A 16,336-nucleotide genomic window follows, 5' to 3' on the forward strand; every position below is an offset into this window, starting at 1 on the left:
ATTCATACATTTATAGTGTAGAGAGGTTTTCTGACCCCCACCTTTGTCAAGACCTCAGACCTTGCTTCCCACACAAAACAGACCAGGAGAGCTCCCGTTCAGTCCCAGGTCCCACCTCTCCAAGACAAGAGAGAGGGAGAGCAGGTGCCACTCGGTATATCAGCATGTGACAGATGACAGCCTAGAGTTGTTAGCAAAGAGTCATACTGCATATACCACACTGCACACTGAGGCGGACACCCCTGTGTCAGTGTTAGAGCATTCTCATTTAGGGAAAGGATGTGTCCAGGAGGCAAGGGAAGGTCTCACTAGTCTTGGGGAGCTTGTCTGCCTCCCCATAGCCCTTCTAGTCAGGCTTCTTCCTCTTTATCCTTTACACATCTACAGAGCAGGTCAAAGAGAATAAGGAATAGAAAGAAGCTTACACTTTTCCAGACTCCTGTAGCATCTCCAGCCACTGAGCCTGCTCAAACTCTGATTCGGCTGCTAAAACAATGTTACCCTAGAAGAGGGGAGGGGAGGGGAAAGAAACATGGATTAGAGAGGCTGGTGCCTTACGTGCCTCACTCAGGGCACGAACTGGACACAGCTAGCACAGCTGTGGCAGGAGGCGAGCCCGCCGCAGGCTTCCACCTCCGCAGGAGGCATCACATGGGAGCGAATACAACCCAGGCCTACCACACGTCCTTGCTTGGAAAGAGATGCACACAGCAAGCAGTCATGGTAGGAATAAAACGATAGGGCGACATGAGCTCTAGGGCTCCTGAATATATGTCTACTGGTCTGCTAGTATCATAAGACCTGCCGTCAGAAAGAGCAAGTTTCCTTGTTGGTTGTCAAAGCAGGAGCAGCAGCAAAGCCTTGAGGGGACTTGGGATGCTAACACACCCTCTCCCTCAGGATAGTCTGCCCAGAGAGGGTAGGCATACATTGGTGGGGTGGAAAAGACTGCCAATCCAGCTCTGCTCATCAGCAACAACATATTTTGTGGTGGTGTTTTTTTGGGGGGTTTTGGTTTTTTTTTTTTTTTTTTTTGTTTTTTTTTTTTTTTGAGACAAAAAGAAGTCTACTTACATGGAAGTCTTCATGAGAGATCTTTATGGCATAAGGCATGTTGGGCTCTTCTTTGGGCTCCACAATGCAGCCTCCCAGGGGTATGACACCCTGGGGATGAACCAGAGCACTCCAATCAGTCAGCAAAATCAAGTATAACTATTAACAACTAACCAAGAGCTGAACTTTCACCCTTGGTCACTTGTGGGCCCCTGCCCTGCCTTGGCTACCCCAGGAGGAGCAATATACACAGTTCCTGGAAAGCAGAAGGACTCCCACCACCACCAGGAGACCTCAAAGTGGTATCTGAAAGGGGGTAAAGATGGCTCTCCTGCATTTGGCTTGGAGGGACGGCTGCTAGCTAGAACGTGGAAGTGGGAGCTCTTTTATCAAGCAGGAGGTGATCTCCCAACAGGGGCAGACATTGCAGAGTCACAGCATGGTAGCATGAGAGAGGTTGTGCATCCATTACAGTCACCACTAATAGGTCAACACCCCACGCGTGCTGAGTGGGGATGGATGGGTGGCCTGCTGCCCTTAATCAGGCTGGGTGAAATCAGCATCTTTGGAAGCACCTGTGCTTCATCACCTTCCAGTGACTACAGAGGATAACAGCAGACTCAAGGCACAGAGTCCCCTGGGAGATCGCAAGGTGACAGAGCTACAGAGGCTGCTTCTTTGGGCTGAGGGCACACGGGTTAGCAGGGGCTTGCTGCAACCACTTATGAGTGCGAGTACAGGTTAGGAATAAGCAGCAACCAAAGCTGTTAGCCCCACCACTGGCTTTGCCAACAGTATTCAATTAGTTGATTAGGAGATCAAGCAAACCAGGGAATATATCTACTATCAGGTAAAAAAAAAACATTAAAGTCATGAACGTGCTGAATCATTAAGGAGCCTGAAGAGGTACTGACACAATTCTTGCTATTCTGAAGCTTCCCTGGATCTGTGAAGTTTGTGACTTACCTCTTCTTCATTTGCTGGGCCTGTGGAAAGTAAAAAAAAAAAAGGAAAAAGCTCTCCCATGCAAACACTGCTCACCTTAGGGTGGATATTGAAGTATTTATTGCTTTCAAAGCTCTTCTTCTCACTCTCAGCATAGTAGAGCAGGAAACTTTCCTTAATGATGAAGAACCTTTAAGAGAAAGGAAATAAATTCTGCTAGAACAAAGGTTGTGTTCACAGCAAGAGAAAAATCTCTGCCTAACTAAAGGTGTTTTCTGAGCAGAAGGGCTTACTATTCCCATCCAAGCCTAAGGTGAGGTCCCTCACTTCTGCTCATAGCCAAGTGCTAGAGCCAAGTTCAAGTGCTAGAGCCAAGTTCAAGTGCTTTGGGCTTCCCGTTTACCGCAGCGAGCACGCACCAGCGTTGAAGGCAAACCTCATTTACTCACAGGGGAATGGGACGGTGGTCTGCATCCAAGACGGGAGCACAGCCAAAGCCTTTTGGCATCTTGACCTGTGCGTACTCTGTCTAGCCCATGTGTTGGATTCAACTTATTGGGAGAGAGCTGCTCCTTTTTTTTAAGATTCTCTCTCATGTGGGCAAAGAGCAACCAAAAGTTATTTTTGCAATCTACTCCCTGCCACCCTCTTTCCTCCCATCTCGACATAAGCCAGAAGGGAAGTGTTCCCACTGTAACAGTGAGTCGTATGGCAGGGAGAGTCACAAAGTAGCATCCCCAAGTGACTCTAGAGGCAAAAGATTGGCCACAAGAGCACTCAGGAGCAGAAATAAATTTTAGAGATATTTTTAAGCAGAGCTCCTGGCAAAGTCTCCTGTCATTGACCTTTGTAAGTGCAAAGGAAATTGAATTTTTTTTCCTCACATGCATCACATTAAAGTGTGCCTTGTTCTGCTCAGTTAGCCTTAGGTATGCTCTGATGAACACTGTATAGTAGCCACAAAACACCACAGCTTCTGTAAACCAAGCCTCTATTTTACTGGAGCATGTCCTCAAAATTGCAATTAAAGGAGGGCCACTTTTAGCTTATTAGGATGTTCAAAATGCCCCTGGGAGAGTTCCTCTTCTCTTCAAAAACTGAGGTTGCATTTACTCTGCAGGCAGTGGTGCAGGGGAGAGATCTGACTTAGCTTAAATTCAGTCTAAATCTCTGCAGCACTCAAAAATGCTCAAGAGCAGCTGAAAAGATGAGGACTAGTTTAGTAAGGAGGTTTCAAAAGAGTAAATGACAAAAGCAAATGCGTTGCACTGTTCTGTACACATTTTCTGATATGGTAAAAGAAGGATTTGGAAAGAAAGTGAAAGGCAAGAAGCTGAAAATTAATGAAGAATGCCTTTTTACACTACACAAAACACTGCTATGTAAATCACTCCATGTGATCCCAAGGACAAGAGCTCATGAGGAATCTGGAGAGGATAAGGCATTTCTGTGAATAATGAGAACATCCCCAGGAAACCCTCCTGCTTCTGGGCAGAAAGCCTCCACCGAGACGGATCAAGGATAGGGGGATCATTAGGGGCACTCAGCATGGCTTCACCAAGGGGAAGTCATGCTCAACCAACTTGATAGCCTTTTATGAGGACGTAACCCGGTGGATAGATGATGGTAAAGCTGTGGATGTGGTCTATCTTGATTTCAGTAAAGCATTTGACACGGTCTCCCACAGCATCCTCGCAGCTAAACTGAGGAAGTGTGGTCTGGATGATCGGGTAGTGAGGTGGATTGTGAACTGGCTGAAGGAAAGAAGCCAGAGAGTGGTGGTCAATGGGACAGAGTCCAGTTGGAGGCCTGTGTCTAGCGGAGTCCCTCAAGGGTCGGTACTGGGACCAGTTCTATTCAATATATTCATTAATGACTTGGATGAGGGAATAGAGTGCACTGTCAGCAAGTTCGCTGATGACACCAAACTGGGAGGAGTGGCTGACACAACGGAAGGCTGCGCTGCCATTCAGAGAGACCTGGACAGGCTGGAGAATTGGGCGGGGAGAAATTCAATGAAATATAACAAGGGCAAGTGTAGAGTCCTGCATCTGGGCAAGAACAACCCCATGTACCAGTACAAGTTGGGGGCAGACCTGTTGGAGACCAGCGTAGGGGAAAGGGACCTGGGGGTCCTAGTGGACAACAGGATGACCATGAGCCAGCAGTGTGCCCTTGTGGCCAAGAACGCCAATGGCATCCTGGGGTGGATTAGAAGGGGTGTGGTCAGCAGGTCGAGAGAGGTTCTCCTCCCCCTCTACTCTGCCCTGGTGAGGCCGCATCTGGAATATTGTGTCCAGTTCTGGGCCCCTGAGTTCAAGAAGGACAGGGAACTGCTAGAGAGAGTCCAGCGCAGAGCCACGAAGATGATTAAGGGAGTGGAACTTCTCCCTTATGAGGAGAGGCTGAGGGAGCTGGGTCTCTTTAGCTTAGAGAAGAGGAGACTGAGGGGTGACCTCATTAATGTTTATAAATATGTAAAGGGCAAGTGTCATGAGGATGGAGCCAGGCTCTTCTCAGTGACATCCCTTGACAGGACAAGGGGCAATGGGTGCAAGCTGGAACACAGGAGGTTCCACATAAATATGAGAAAAAACTTCTTTACGGTGAGGGTGACCGAACACTGGAACAGGCTGCCCAGAGAGGTTGTGGAGTCTCCTTCTCTGGAGACATTCAAAACCCACCTGGACGCGTTCCTGTGTGATATGGTCTAGGTAATCCTGCTCTGGCAGGGGGATTGGACTAGACGATCTTTTGAGGTCCCTTCCAATCCCTAATATTCTGTGATTCTGTGATCAGGAAGAGACTTATCCAGGCAGCGCTTTCAGGTTGTGCAGCCTGGGGATGCCTGCACCACCCTCTGAAGCCACCATTAAAGATGGGCCATGGACCTAGAGGTATGATCTACAAGAGCAATTTTAAGATGTCCACGTGCCCATCCCTACCCCAGGCCTCTCCTGGAGCAGAGGCCCCATCAGATGGAGCCAAGCACTGCCTCCAGTACAGACAAGCACAGCAGTTTGGTACTGGTTTAGTTCAGTTTTAAAGCTAAAGAAAGAATTCAAAGCCGGAAGAGAACTATCGTTATAATAATAAAATAATATGTATCATTATAATATATTATTAATAATAATTATCATTATTATACTTGAGGGAAAGCTTTACCACTTCCACCAGCTCCTATCTCTTGCTCTTCTGCCGTGGCTCTGACAACACAAATGAAATTGCCCACATGCCTTGGGAAGATGAGCCACAGGCTCACAGCGGGACCGAAAAACACAGAACGAAGCTCAACTTCTGAATGCCTGCAGCAAATCTGAGCTCTGAACCTACTGTGCACCTGCTCCAAAATGTTTAAAAGCGACAGTCATTAAACATCTGCATATTTACATCCAGAAATCTTCAGAATGTACAAACAGAAGCAGCAATTATTGTGCCCCACATTTTTTCTTCTCCTTGCCCATTCATCTACACCTGTTCATGTTGACATCAGATGTGGGAAGAAGCAGCCACCTTGCTTCCTCAGAAGGACACCGTCTTCTTGTCTGATACTCCGGGAACATCACAGTTGACTGCCTAACCTCACCTCTTGTTCCCGACCACAGCCTGACAAAATCTCTCTAAGCAGAACAGCATGACCCAAAAATCACTCTTCTGCACTGAGCTCATTTAGTTGGTAGGGGACTGAAAAAGTCACCATTCACAGTGGAGCCTGTCCAGCAAGTTATCTGAGATGGAGCAATTACTCTTCACCTTCCACATCGGGGACCCATCTCCCTCCCAGAGCAGGCCTGTGTCCCAGTGCACCTCCTGGAGGAGCTGCAGCTGATGTCGCCTCAGCTGGGAAAGGAATGCATGACCCACAGAATCACAGAATCACAGAATGTTAGGGATTGGAAGGGACCTCAAAAGATCGTCTAGTCCAATCCCCCTGCCAGAGCAGGATTACCTAGACCATATCACACAGGAACGCGTCCAGGTGGGTTTTGAATGTCTCCAGAGAAGGAGACTCCACAACCTCTCTGGGCAGCCTGTTCCAGTGTTCGGTCACCCTCACTGTAAAGAAGTTTTTTCTCATATTTATGTGGAACCTCCTGTGTTCCAGCTTGCACCCATTGCCCCTTGTCCTGTCAAGGGATGTCACTGAGAAGAGCCTGGCTCCATCCTCATGACACTTGCCCTTTACATATTTATAAACATTAATGAGGTCACCCCTCAGTCTCCTCTTCTCTAAGCTAAAGAGACCCAGCTCCCTCAGCCTCTCCTCATAAGGGAGATGTTCCACTCCCTTAATCATCTTCGTGGCTCTGCGCTGGACTCTCTCTAGCAGTTCCCTGTCCTTCTTGAACTCAGGGGCCCAGAACTGGACACAATACTCCAGATGCGGCCTCACCAGGGCAGAGTAGAGGGGGAGGAGAACCTCTCTTGACCTGCTGACCACACCCCTTCTAATCCACCCCAGGATGCCATTGGCGTTCTTGGCCACAAGGGCACACTGCTGGCTCATGGTCATCCTGCTGTCCACTAGGACCCCCGGGTCCCTTTCCCCTACGCTGGTCTCCAACAGGTCTGCCCCCAACTTGTACTGGTACATGGGGTTGTTCTTGCCCAGATGCAGGACTCTACACTTGCCCTTGTTATATTTCATTGAATTTCTCCCCGCCCAATTCTCCAGCCTGTCCAGGTCTCTCTGAATGGCAGCGCAGCCTTCCGGCGCGTCAGCCACTCCTCCCAGTTTTGTGTCATCAGCGAACTTGCTGACAGTGCACTCTATTCCCTCATCCAAGTCATTAATGAATATATTGAATAGTACTGGTCCCAGTACCGACCCTTGAGGGACTCCGCTAGACACAGGCCTCCAACTGGACTCTGTCCCATTGACCACCACTCTCTGGCTTCTTTCCTTCAGCCAGTTCACAATCCACCTCACTACCCGATCATCCAGACCACACTTCCTCAGTTTAGCTGCGAGGATGCTGTGGGAGACCGTGTCAAACGCTTTACTGAAATCGAGATAGACCACATCCACAGCTTTACCATCATCTATCCACCGGGTAACATCCTCATAAAAGGCTATCAAGTTGGTTGAGCATGACTTCCCCTTGGTGAAGCCATGCTGAGTGCCCCTAATGATCCCCCTATCCTTGGTGTGTCTAGAGACAGCACCAAGGACAAGTTGTTCCATCACCTTTCCGGGGATGGAGGTGAGGCTGACCGGTCTATAGTTACCCGGGTCCTCCTTCTTGCCCTTTTTGAAGACTGGAGAGACATTCGCTTTCCTCCAGTCCTCAGGCACCTCTCCCGTTGCCCACGACTTAGCAAAGATGATGGAGAGTGGCCTAGCAATTACTTCCGCCAGCTCCCTCAGCACCCGCGGGTGCATCCCATCAGGGCCCATGGATTTATGGGTGTCCAGATTGCTTAATTGGTCCCTGACCCAGCCCTCATCAACCAAGACAGATTCCTCCTCTATCCTGACTTCTTCTGAGGCCTCAGGGGTCCGGGGCTCCTCAGAACAGCCTCCAGCAGTATAGACAGAGGCAAAGAAGGCATTCAGTAACCCCGCCTTCTTTTTATCCTCTGTCTCCAGGGCCCCCACCTCATTCATCAGTGGGCCTACATTGCCTCTAGTGTTGGCTTTACCTGCAAGGTATTTGAAGAAGCCCTTCCTGTTGTCCTTGACCTCTCTTGCAAGGTTTAATTCCAAGGAGGCCTTAGCTTTCCTAGTTGCCTCCCTACATCCTCTGACAACAGACTTATATTCCTCCCAAGTGGCCAGCCCCTCCTTCCATGATCTGTACACCCTCTTCTTCCACTTGAGTTTGCCCAGCAGTTCCCTGTTTAACCATGCAGGTCTCCTGGTACCCTTCCTTGACTTCCTACCTGCTGGGATGCTCTGGTCTTGAGCTCGGAAGAAGCAGTCCTTGAATGCTAACCAACTATCTTGGGCCCCCTTACCTTCTAGTACCCTGTCCCATGGGATTTCCCCTAGCAATTGCTTGAAAAGGCCAAAGTTGGCCCTCCTGAAGTCCAGGGTTGCGATTCTGCTAGCTATTCTGTTCCTGCCACATGAGATCCTGAACTCTACCATCTCATGGTCACTACAACCAAGGCTGCCCTCAACCTTCACCTCTTCAACCAGACCCTCCTTGTTAGTGAGGATAAGATCCAGCAGCGCTCCTCTCCTAGTTGGCTCATCCACCATTTGCATCAGAAAGTTATCATCAATGCACTGGAGGAACCTCCTGGACTGAGGATGGCTGGCTGAGTAGGCCTCCCAGCAAATATCAGGGTAGTTGAAATCCCCCACGACAACCAGACCCTGTAATTGAGAGACTGCTCTCAGCTGCCTGTAGAAGGCCTCATCACCTTCCTCATCCTGATCTAGTGGCCTGTAATAGACACCCACAACAGTATCACCCCTGCCAGCCTGCCCCTTAATTCGCACCCACAAACTCTCAACTCGCTCCTGATCCGCCCCTGGACAGAACTCAATACATTGTACACCTGTGGTGTACACAGGTGGTGGCTGTCTGTACTCTCTCTGTATGATTGTAAGAGGTGCCCAAGATGGACAGGGAGATGGGCTGTCTGTGGGGCACAAGTTGCTTTCCCTGTGATGAGAAACGCCATCCTAAAAATCTGCCAGCATCATAGATCAGAGACCAGAACAGTTTCCTCGTGATGGCAGGCAGGGATGGGAAGGAAAGTCCCAGAAAAGGTGGGGGGCTGAACCACTCGCACAACTTTGAGACACTGGTGAACAAAGCCCACTTAGATGCATTAGGCACATCTGTGTGGGACACATTCCCGATAGAGTGGATTCATCAAGGTCTCACCTCTGTGTAAAACAAGGATTGGTATTTTCTGATATATTTGCGTTAACAGCAAAGGCAGCCACAACTCCTGCAGCAGGCTCAGAGCTGACCCTGGCCAAGGCAGGTATCAGAGACCTCCACAGTGCAGACAGGGCTTGTTCCTAGTTCCTCCTGTCCACATCATCTCTGTGAGCAGCAGCCTTCTGCCTTCGTGTTTCATTTTTCCTCCCATCTCTTGTCATAACTCTATGACAAAGTTTTCATATGAGCGGCTGTATCTTCACTATGTGTCTCCAATGCCTAGTTCAACAAGGACTTGATTTTTTAGAGGTTTGTTACCCATCTGCACAATAAATTTGGAAATAGTATCTTTAAAGAACAAACAAAAACTGCCCGGCCAATGGACTGTGCTTGGTCCAGTGGGTCAGAGAGTAACCAGATACTGTGGGCACAAATACGAAACTAAAGAATAAAGAACAACACACCACGTGAAGTGGAAAAAGTCTATTCATCACTTTCAACAGTGTTTTCAGTCTGAACATCCTTGAGAAACATTTGCAAGACAAGTAAAGATACCGATCTTTAACTCTGTGTGATTTTTTTAATCTAAATGTTAACCCACAGTTAAAGCCAGGCTTTAGTTTGTTAAATACTTTTTGTCTGCTCAGTGCTCCTGATAATCCCCATAATATAGATTATGCTCCAGTGGAAACAAAAACAAGAACAAAGCATGGCACAGATCTCTGAGAATTTGTGTGCCTCTGGCAGTTTAATGAACTTTTAGATCTCTGACTTCACAGATGTGGAGAGCATGTGTGGAGGTTTGGAATGAAAATATACAAAATAGGAGTTTACAAAAAAAATAACAAAACCCCACAGCAAATAGTAAAGGAAAATCATTGACAATCTGGTTAGCTGCTGGACGTCACGTATTTATGCTCAGATCATATTCCCTCATCTATCCTTACCCAGAAGGAAACACCTAAGTAACTAAGATCACCACTTTGACTTTCAGGACAAAGTCTCTGTACAATGATGCAAGGATAATTGATGCAGCAGGATGGAAAGAGGGATGAAGTGAAGGAGTAGAGGAGAAAGAGCCACAAGACTTGAGAGCAATACAAGGACTGAAGCAGCAACCAGGTGAGCAGGAGCAGAAAGGGCAAAGATGGCCAAGGGAGAATGGGGAAAGACACCCAGTCAGGACTGGGGAGCTGGAGACACTACACATGTATCCGAATTAGGCACAGGCGTGCCAGCAGAAGAAAGGGGAGCACCAGAAAGACAGGGGAAGATTTTGAATAAAAACCAGAGACTGAAAAAGAAGATATTAAAAAACAGAGCAGCATTGAAAAAGCCTGGAGAGCAGCAGCGAAGGTGGGAGGTGAGAAGACCTGGTACAACCACGCACACTCTGTGTGCGGCACAAGTAATAGAAGAGCCATTCACACATGGTCGACTCCTTTGGGTCACCCGTCCCCTGTTGCTAGATCCTGCACTAAGAAACCACTGAAGCCACAGTGTAAATAAACTGGAACAGTGGAGGGACAGTAACAATCCGAGTGACTTGGATGTAAAGCCGGAGATGTGATCTCCCAGGACTGGACACAACAGCCCCATACCAAGCAAGTAGAGACACATGACCTTTGGGGATAAAGTGCTTGCTTTGTGTCACAGAGGGATAACGAGATTAATTAGCTAGTCCTTGTAAAAGTTTTTGAAGTGACAGTGGCCCATGTTAAGTATTGATATTATAAAACTGCAGCGGTCTCACTGGTTCTTCCTTCCAATGGTGGTTTTCTGGGCACCAGTCCAGGAGCACAGGCAGCAAATCCCGTTTATTAGATCAGCCCAGTTCTCTCTCCCTGGGGACAGCTCAGGAAAACAACAGACAAAAGGTCTTTATCAGCATGTCAGCTCAGACCCGGCAGGACCTGTCCCTCACTCTTCCTCTCCTGAGAGCCCCCAGCTCTCCTGCCTGCCTCCTACCCCAGATGGGCAGGGAGCGGAAAGAGGTGGGCGCTTCCTGACAGCAACCAGCTTAGTGGGAAGTTTGTGAAGATGAGAGGGGAGCACACGGTCTGCCCCACTTGCAGCCCCGCTGCCTCAGCATCTCCAAGTACCCACACTGCACGCAGGCATGCACACACGCTGCTCTGCAGCAGGAACCGTGCTGCGTGTTTTCTAGGTTTTTTTAGAGCAGAAAACAGCCCTAAACAATTATCCTTTCCATCTGTCCTGCAAACACATCCAGTGACTGTTGGTAGTCGCTCTGCTGCACAACAGGGTTACATGCATGCTTTGCAGCACCACAGCCAGGTCTGGTCCAATAGAAGATAAAATTTCTCTCAGCTGTGCTGTGTTTCCCTCCTTCCAGCAGCAACCTGGTATCTCTGATGGATTTACTCAGAGGTATAAGCATATTTTGTGTTTTGTTCTCTACTCTTTTCAACTCCTCATGTTCCACCTCGCTTTCTGACTCCACTGACCATGGAGGAGATGCCCTCCTGGAACTGTCCCCCTTGGCCCCACAGTCTCGCACCTGAATGGCGACAGTCAGCCTAGAGCCTGACATTTCTATGTGGGACTGGGATTATTCACAGTAGAGAAGGATGTGTTGCTTCCTACCCGCAAAGCTACGGTGCCCCATTCATGCCACATCCAGGGCAGGTGTGCACCTTGGACGTTTCATTACAGACTCCATGCCAGGCTGATGCTTTTACCAGGACATCTTTTGTAGCAGAGAAGAGGTTAAATGACTTGTTGTTAATTGGAAGGAAGAATGCAGTGCAGCTTGGTGCAAAGAGGAGGACCACAAGTCAAGGGCCGAGAATATGACTTTCCAAAACCACTCCAGCAGTGACCCAAGCCTAGACGGGTCAAAAGCACCAGTAAACTCAGAAGATGGTTGCGTCTCTCTCAAAAGGATATAACTTTACAAGAAAAGAAAATTCACATTAGCCAAGGAATAGAACTTCTTCTCTTGAAGAGACAGGAACTAGGATGCTGCTAATGGCATTTCAAAATAAAGTTCTGAAAGGCAGCGTGCTCAGACATCAGCCCTGGCAGATAAACATAGCCACGTTGGTCCAGCGCCAGAAGCACCCAGCCCACTCTCGGTCAGTACCTGAGGCAGCACATAAATGCTTAGGCTGCAGGACAGACCATTGTGTGGGCAAGGGAAAGCACTGGAAGTGCTCCAGGCAGCCTCCTCACGTCAAGCCTTGCTGTCCTCACAGGTGCCATCAGATGCCAGTCCTGACTAAAACAAGGCCCTGCTATTCCTCCCTGCTCCCTGCGTAACATCTACTGCTGCAAAACCCCCTAACCTTGGATTTCAGTTGCCAAAGCACCAGACACTGTGCCCGGAATTTTTCCCTTGATCCATTACCCAGTCAGCCTCCACCGTTTCCTTAAACACTTGCTTTTCTTCTCAGTGTCTCCAGCAGCACTGTTGCGACAGCCAAATGAGTGGGACCAAGCCAGTAAGTATCATGCATCTCTTAACAGCCATGCAGGCTCAGCTGCATGGCTGATGATGGCCTGATGTGATCAGTCCTCCCATTACATGCTGGTTTGTCTCACGTAGCTTGGGAAGACTTTCCTTGGGACAGAGAGTACTATTGTCCAGTGCAAAATTACTTCACAGCAAAGGTACTACCTGTAAATATCAAATAGATAAAGATAGTAATCCAAGATTTCTGGACAAAGTCTACGTTGCTCAGAGATCAGATCCTCAACTGTATCTAGCAATAGTCAATTTTTCTCTTAATTTAACTGGAGTGGGAAACGTCCCTTCTTTTCATAAAATAATGCACTTGATCACCGGTGTCTTGCTGGGCATCTGGGTTAGGTAGGGGAAATGGACGAATTGCTCCTTATCCCCCCCATAATTACTGACTTATAATAACATGCAAGACTTTTTACTTTAAAGCAAATCTCTCCTGTGATATAAAAAAAGTCTTATCACTCCTCCTGTTCCAGTCTTTTTACTCCAGAAACCTCTTCCTTCCAAACCCTACAGATTCCCTGTGTTCATGTCCCGCTGACCTGTCTGTTCCCCCAGGACCCTCAGCTGCTGTGCTTGCAGCTAACCTTCCACATCATCCCTGCCCCACGGTCACCTCTCCATCTCTTCCTACCTGCTATCACTAAAATATTTACCACTTGCTGAAGATGGGGGCGACTTCTAGGAATAGAACAGCACTAAATAAATAATGACCAAGAGCAGAGATGGGCCATTTGCCTGCAAGAAATTTTGATTAGGAAAAAAGCCTTTTAAGAATGTCTCCTCCATGGCGAATTACCTTCCCCCCCGTTATTCTATCCACTTCTTTTTTGTAACACAGTCACATTAGTTTCCAGACATAATTCATTTAAACATCAATGTTTGGGAGCTGAGTAGGGAGCAACAGCACAAATTCTCTCCTGGGTGAAAAAAGGCCATTGTTTTTGGAGGGGGAGAATGGGGGCAAAGTACAGAATAAAACCTGCACACAGGTCAAAGATGGCTACAATCGCAAAACTGCTTCCCAAGCAACATGTAACTATTTTTCAGGCCTTGCCATCTTCACTGGTTTAGACTGGACAGCTCTGTGGTTACTACAGAGAGCAGAACTGGGAAAGCTGGGTTTAGAAATGGATTGATGCAGTGTAGACACAACGCAGACTGGAGCAAAAAGGTACCCACAAAAGGTAAGTACCAGAGGTAGCCGACAGATATTGCTCATGTGCAGCTTAATTTATTCTTCTGAAAAGCCTTGAGACACACTATGCTACAAAGGCTACAAAACTGCCTCTCAGCTCCAGAGGCAGCTCAGGCTTCCTGTGCCGCCTTTTGTTAATGACTCATTTGTGCCTTTCCCCAGCGCAAGAGAGGGGGGAAAAAACAACATTACTTTGCTTTGCTGGCAGACTTTTTCATCTGCAGATAACAAACTAAAGACAGGTAAGTACTACTATCCTTCTTTAATAGATCAGGACAACAAATCTTGGGTCACGAAACGTATCTCTGGCAGTGGTGGGGTGAAAATGCAAGTTTCTCTGCTGCTAGTCTTCTAACTGAATCATTTGCCAATGACGTCTATCAGCAGTGACATTAATCTGCCATCCAGGAATGCTGGATGTCTTAATCCATTGGATCATGTACCCCCAGCGAGCAATGAGAAAGAGCTGTACCGTGTTTCTGTGCGAGTACCCATCCATAAACAGTTGTGCCTCATCATTTGACAACCAGCGGAAAACTCTCCTGTGAGATTCAGCGGTTCGCATAAAGAAACTACACCAACTTTAAACCTCAAACTGACCCATCACTGCAGTATTATAGAACATACTGACGTCCTTGGTAAAAGGTTACAGCAAATGCTTTCCAGCTCCAAACTTCCTGGCTGCTGATAGAGAACACACAGCAGCTTACAACTCTGTAGTACCAGATGGGAGGTGAATTCAGTCTTCCCCAGGGAAGAGAGTCTGCATTTGCTGTTCCAAGCATGCCATCATCGTCACACAGCACAGCAGTACTGATGCTGGTCAGCAGACCCCTGCAGACCATACACATGCACACACAGTCCCACACACAGAGTCAGTTCAGCATAGCCATCTCACACCCAAAGGACTCAAAGAGCTTTAACAAGTGCTAATGAAGAAAGTCAAGCAGTTTGGGGGCAAAATATGAGCTGACTCTTCCTCTTTCATGCAATGATCACAGGATAATTATCCAGAGAAGGCAGTTAGTCCCTATTCCCACCCCGAAGTGCCCGTAGCACCGGGTCTGGGTGGATACAGAAGAAAGCACAACGGGGTGCCATGTGTGTATAGCAGACTCAGAACAGCAGCGAGGCTATGCCCAAAGCTTCACCTCCAGCCTCTGCCTGGCTAGCTGCACTTGAAGAGCCAAGTACTCAGGCTCTAACTTACCCCAGCACCCTTAGGCTTTGTATTTCACCTGAGCATCCCTCAGCGCCTGTGCCTTACCTCCTGGACCATTTGGCCGACTGCCTCCCAAAAGGTCTCTTCCAGAGCACGCCGTACAGCTGCACTTTGGTGCTGATGTCCAGAGCATCTGAATCTCCCTGCTCCATGGACGGAGAAGGGGATACAGAACTGCCTTTTGAAGCGAACATTACAAATGGATCTGGTTCTAATTCTCCCTCTCTGCGTGGCTGCTCAGGGAACACGATTAAATGAAATGAAACAGAAGGACGTAACCAGCCACTCCAAGCGGCAGACAGAGAGACTGGGCTATGGTTTGAATCAATAACTTTACTGCTCAGCACTCAGTCAATAATTCTCTCCCTGATGCACAGATGATGAGAGTTTCCTCATTGCGTATTACTTCCTGATGCATTACAGACAGCACACATCCCAGCTCAAGGAAAAAAAGAGTGAAGAGAGCCGAAGATCAGGAACAGAGAGGCAGAAAGAGCTCGTCAGAGAGAAAGGTCCCAGCAATAACATAAGCCAAAATACCTCTGCACCAGAGCCAGCTTAGAAGGTTATGTCACTCGTCACTGCAGCACCCCAGGCAGACATCAGGGTGAGACGGACGTTTTACTGTCAGGCATCTCTTACTCTGACACATACCCCCAAAATCTTGTGCTTGGAGACAGATTCTTCTCATTCGTCCCAAGGAAAAGGCGAGCCGAGTGGGTGAGAGTCAGCAAGTTCAATCAGATTCCCTCTGCCATCGGGAGGCTTTTGCTGTGCCAGCCTGGCACTGCCCACCCAGCTTCAGTTCACGTGGCTGCTGGGTTTGGACTGGGCAGTGTCCATGCTGCGTGCCTTGCTCAGCCTTAAAGGGCCCATTGCTGATCACAGAGCATCAAAATTCTGCCTGCCTCTGTGCCTTGCTGCATCTTGATGTGGCAAGCACAGCCTCTGCCCTGCTGCTTCGGTACCAGCTCCTTCTGGGCCCCAGCACAGAGACATAGGAATATGCCACACAGCTCAGGTGAGTCTCCATTCATCTCCTGTTTAGTACTCCTGCAACAAGCTTTTTATTCTGGTTCCCTAAATCCTTGTTCCCTCTCTTGAAACCCTCCCTCCCAGCACAGATGCAAATAGTCCTGCAAAAGATCCTGTCTTTTGTAATGGCCACAGGAAAGCACGTTAGCATCATATTGTTCCTTCCTGCTTCCTGCCTTCCCTCCAGGATCAGGACTAGGGGAAGAACCACCTGCACTGTGCCTGGTAAAGCATCTGGAGTTTGGGGGTATCATATAACCAATACAGACACATCCATGCTGTGAGACATCTGCTCCTGCTTTGACCGATGTCATCCTATGTGTACCGATGTTGATGCTATAATTGCCAAACGCTGGCCCTTGCCAATGCAGTTATTCAGAAGTGACACACTGCAGACACACGGTCCTCTCATTCCCAGAGATTATAAACCTGGGATGTGCCATGGGCTAGAGCACAGCACTGGACACAAGCCCACTGAGCTTTACACGGTCACAGGCACTTGCAAAGCATCTTAAACAGAGGGAACACAGACTGCCTGCCTCATGCTCACAGGCTGC

At 48.3% G+C, this 16,336-nt stretch overlaps 1 protein-coding gene across 1 annotated transcript in view; it reads right to left on the bottom strand.

Annotated features, from left to right (window-relative positions):
- Positions 1–14,938, bottom strand: part of PLEKHD1 (pleckstrin homology and coiled-coil domain containing D1) — a 31,198-nt gene extending 16,260 nt beyond the window's left edge. The window contains exons 1-4 of the mRNA XM_068399660.1: positions 14,790–14,938; positions 2,095–2,188; positions 1,075–1,164; positions 426–502 (exon numbers count right to left, since the gene is read on the bottom strand). Coding sequence (XP_068255761.1) covers positions 426–502; positions 1,075–1,164; positions 2,095–2,188; positions 14,790–14,938 — 410 coding nt within the window. The remainder of the gene's footprint in view (positions 1–425; positions 503–1,074; positions 1,165–2,094; positions 2,189–14,789) is intronic.
- Between the last annotated feature and the right edge of the window lie 1,398 nt (positions 14,939–16,336).

The sequence above is a fragment of the Nyctibius grandis genome, chromosome 4 (genome assembly GCF_013368605.1).
Source record: "Nyctibius grandis isolate bNycGra1 chromosome 4, bNycGra1.pri, whole genome shotgun sequence".
NCBI classification, from domain to species: Eukaryota; Metazoa; Chordata; class Aves; order Nyctibiiformes; family Nyctibiidae; genus Nyctibius; species Nyctibius grandis.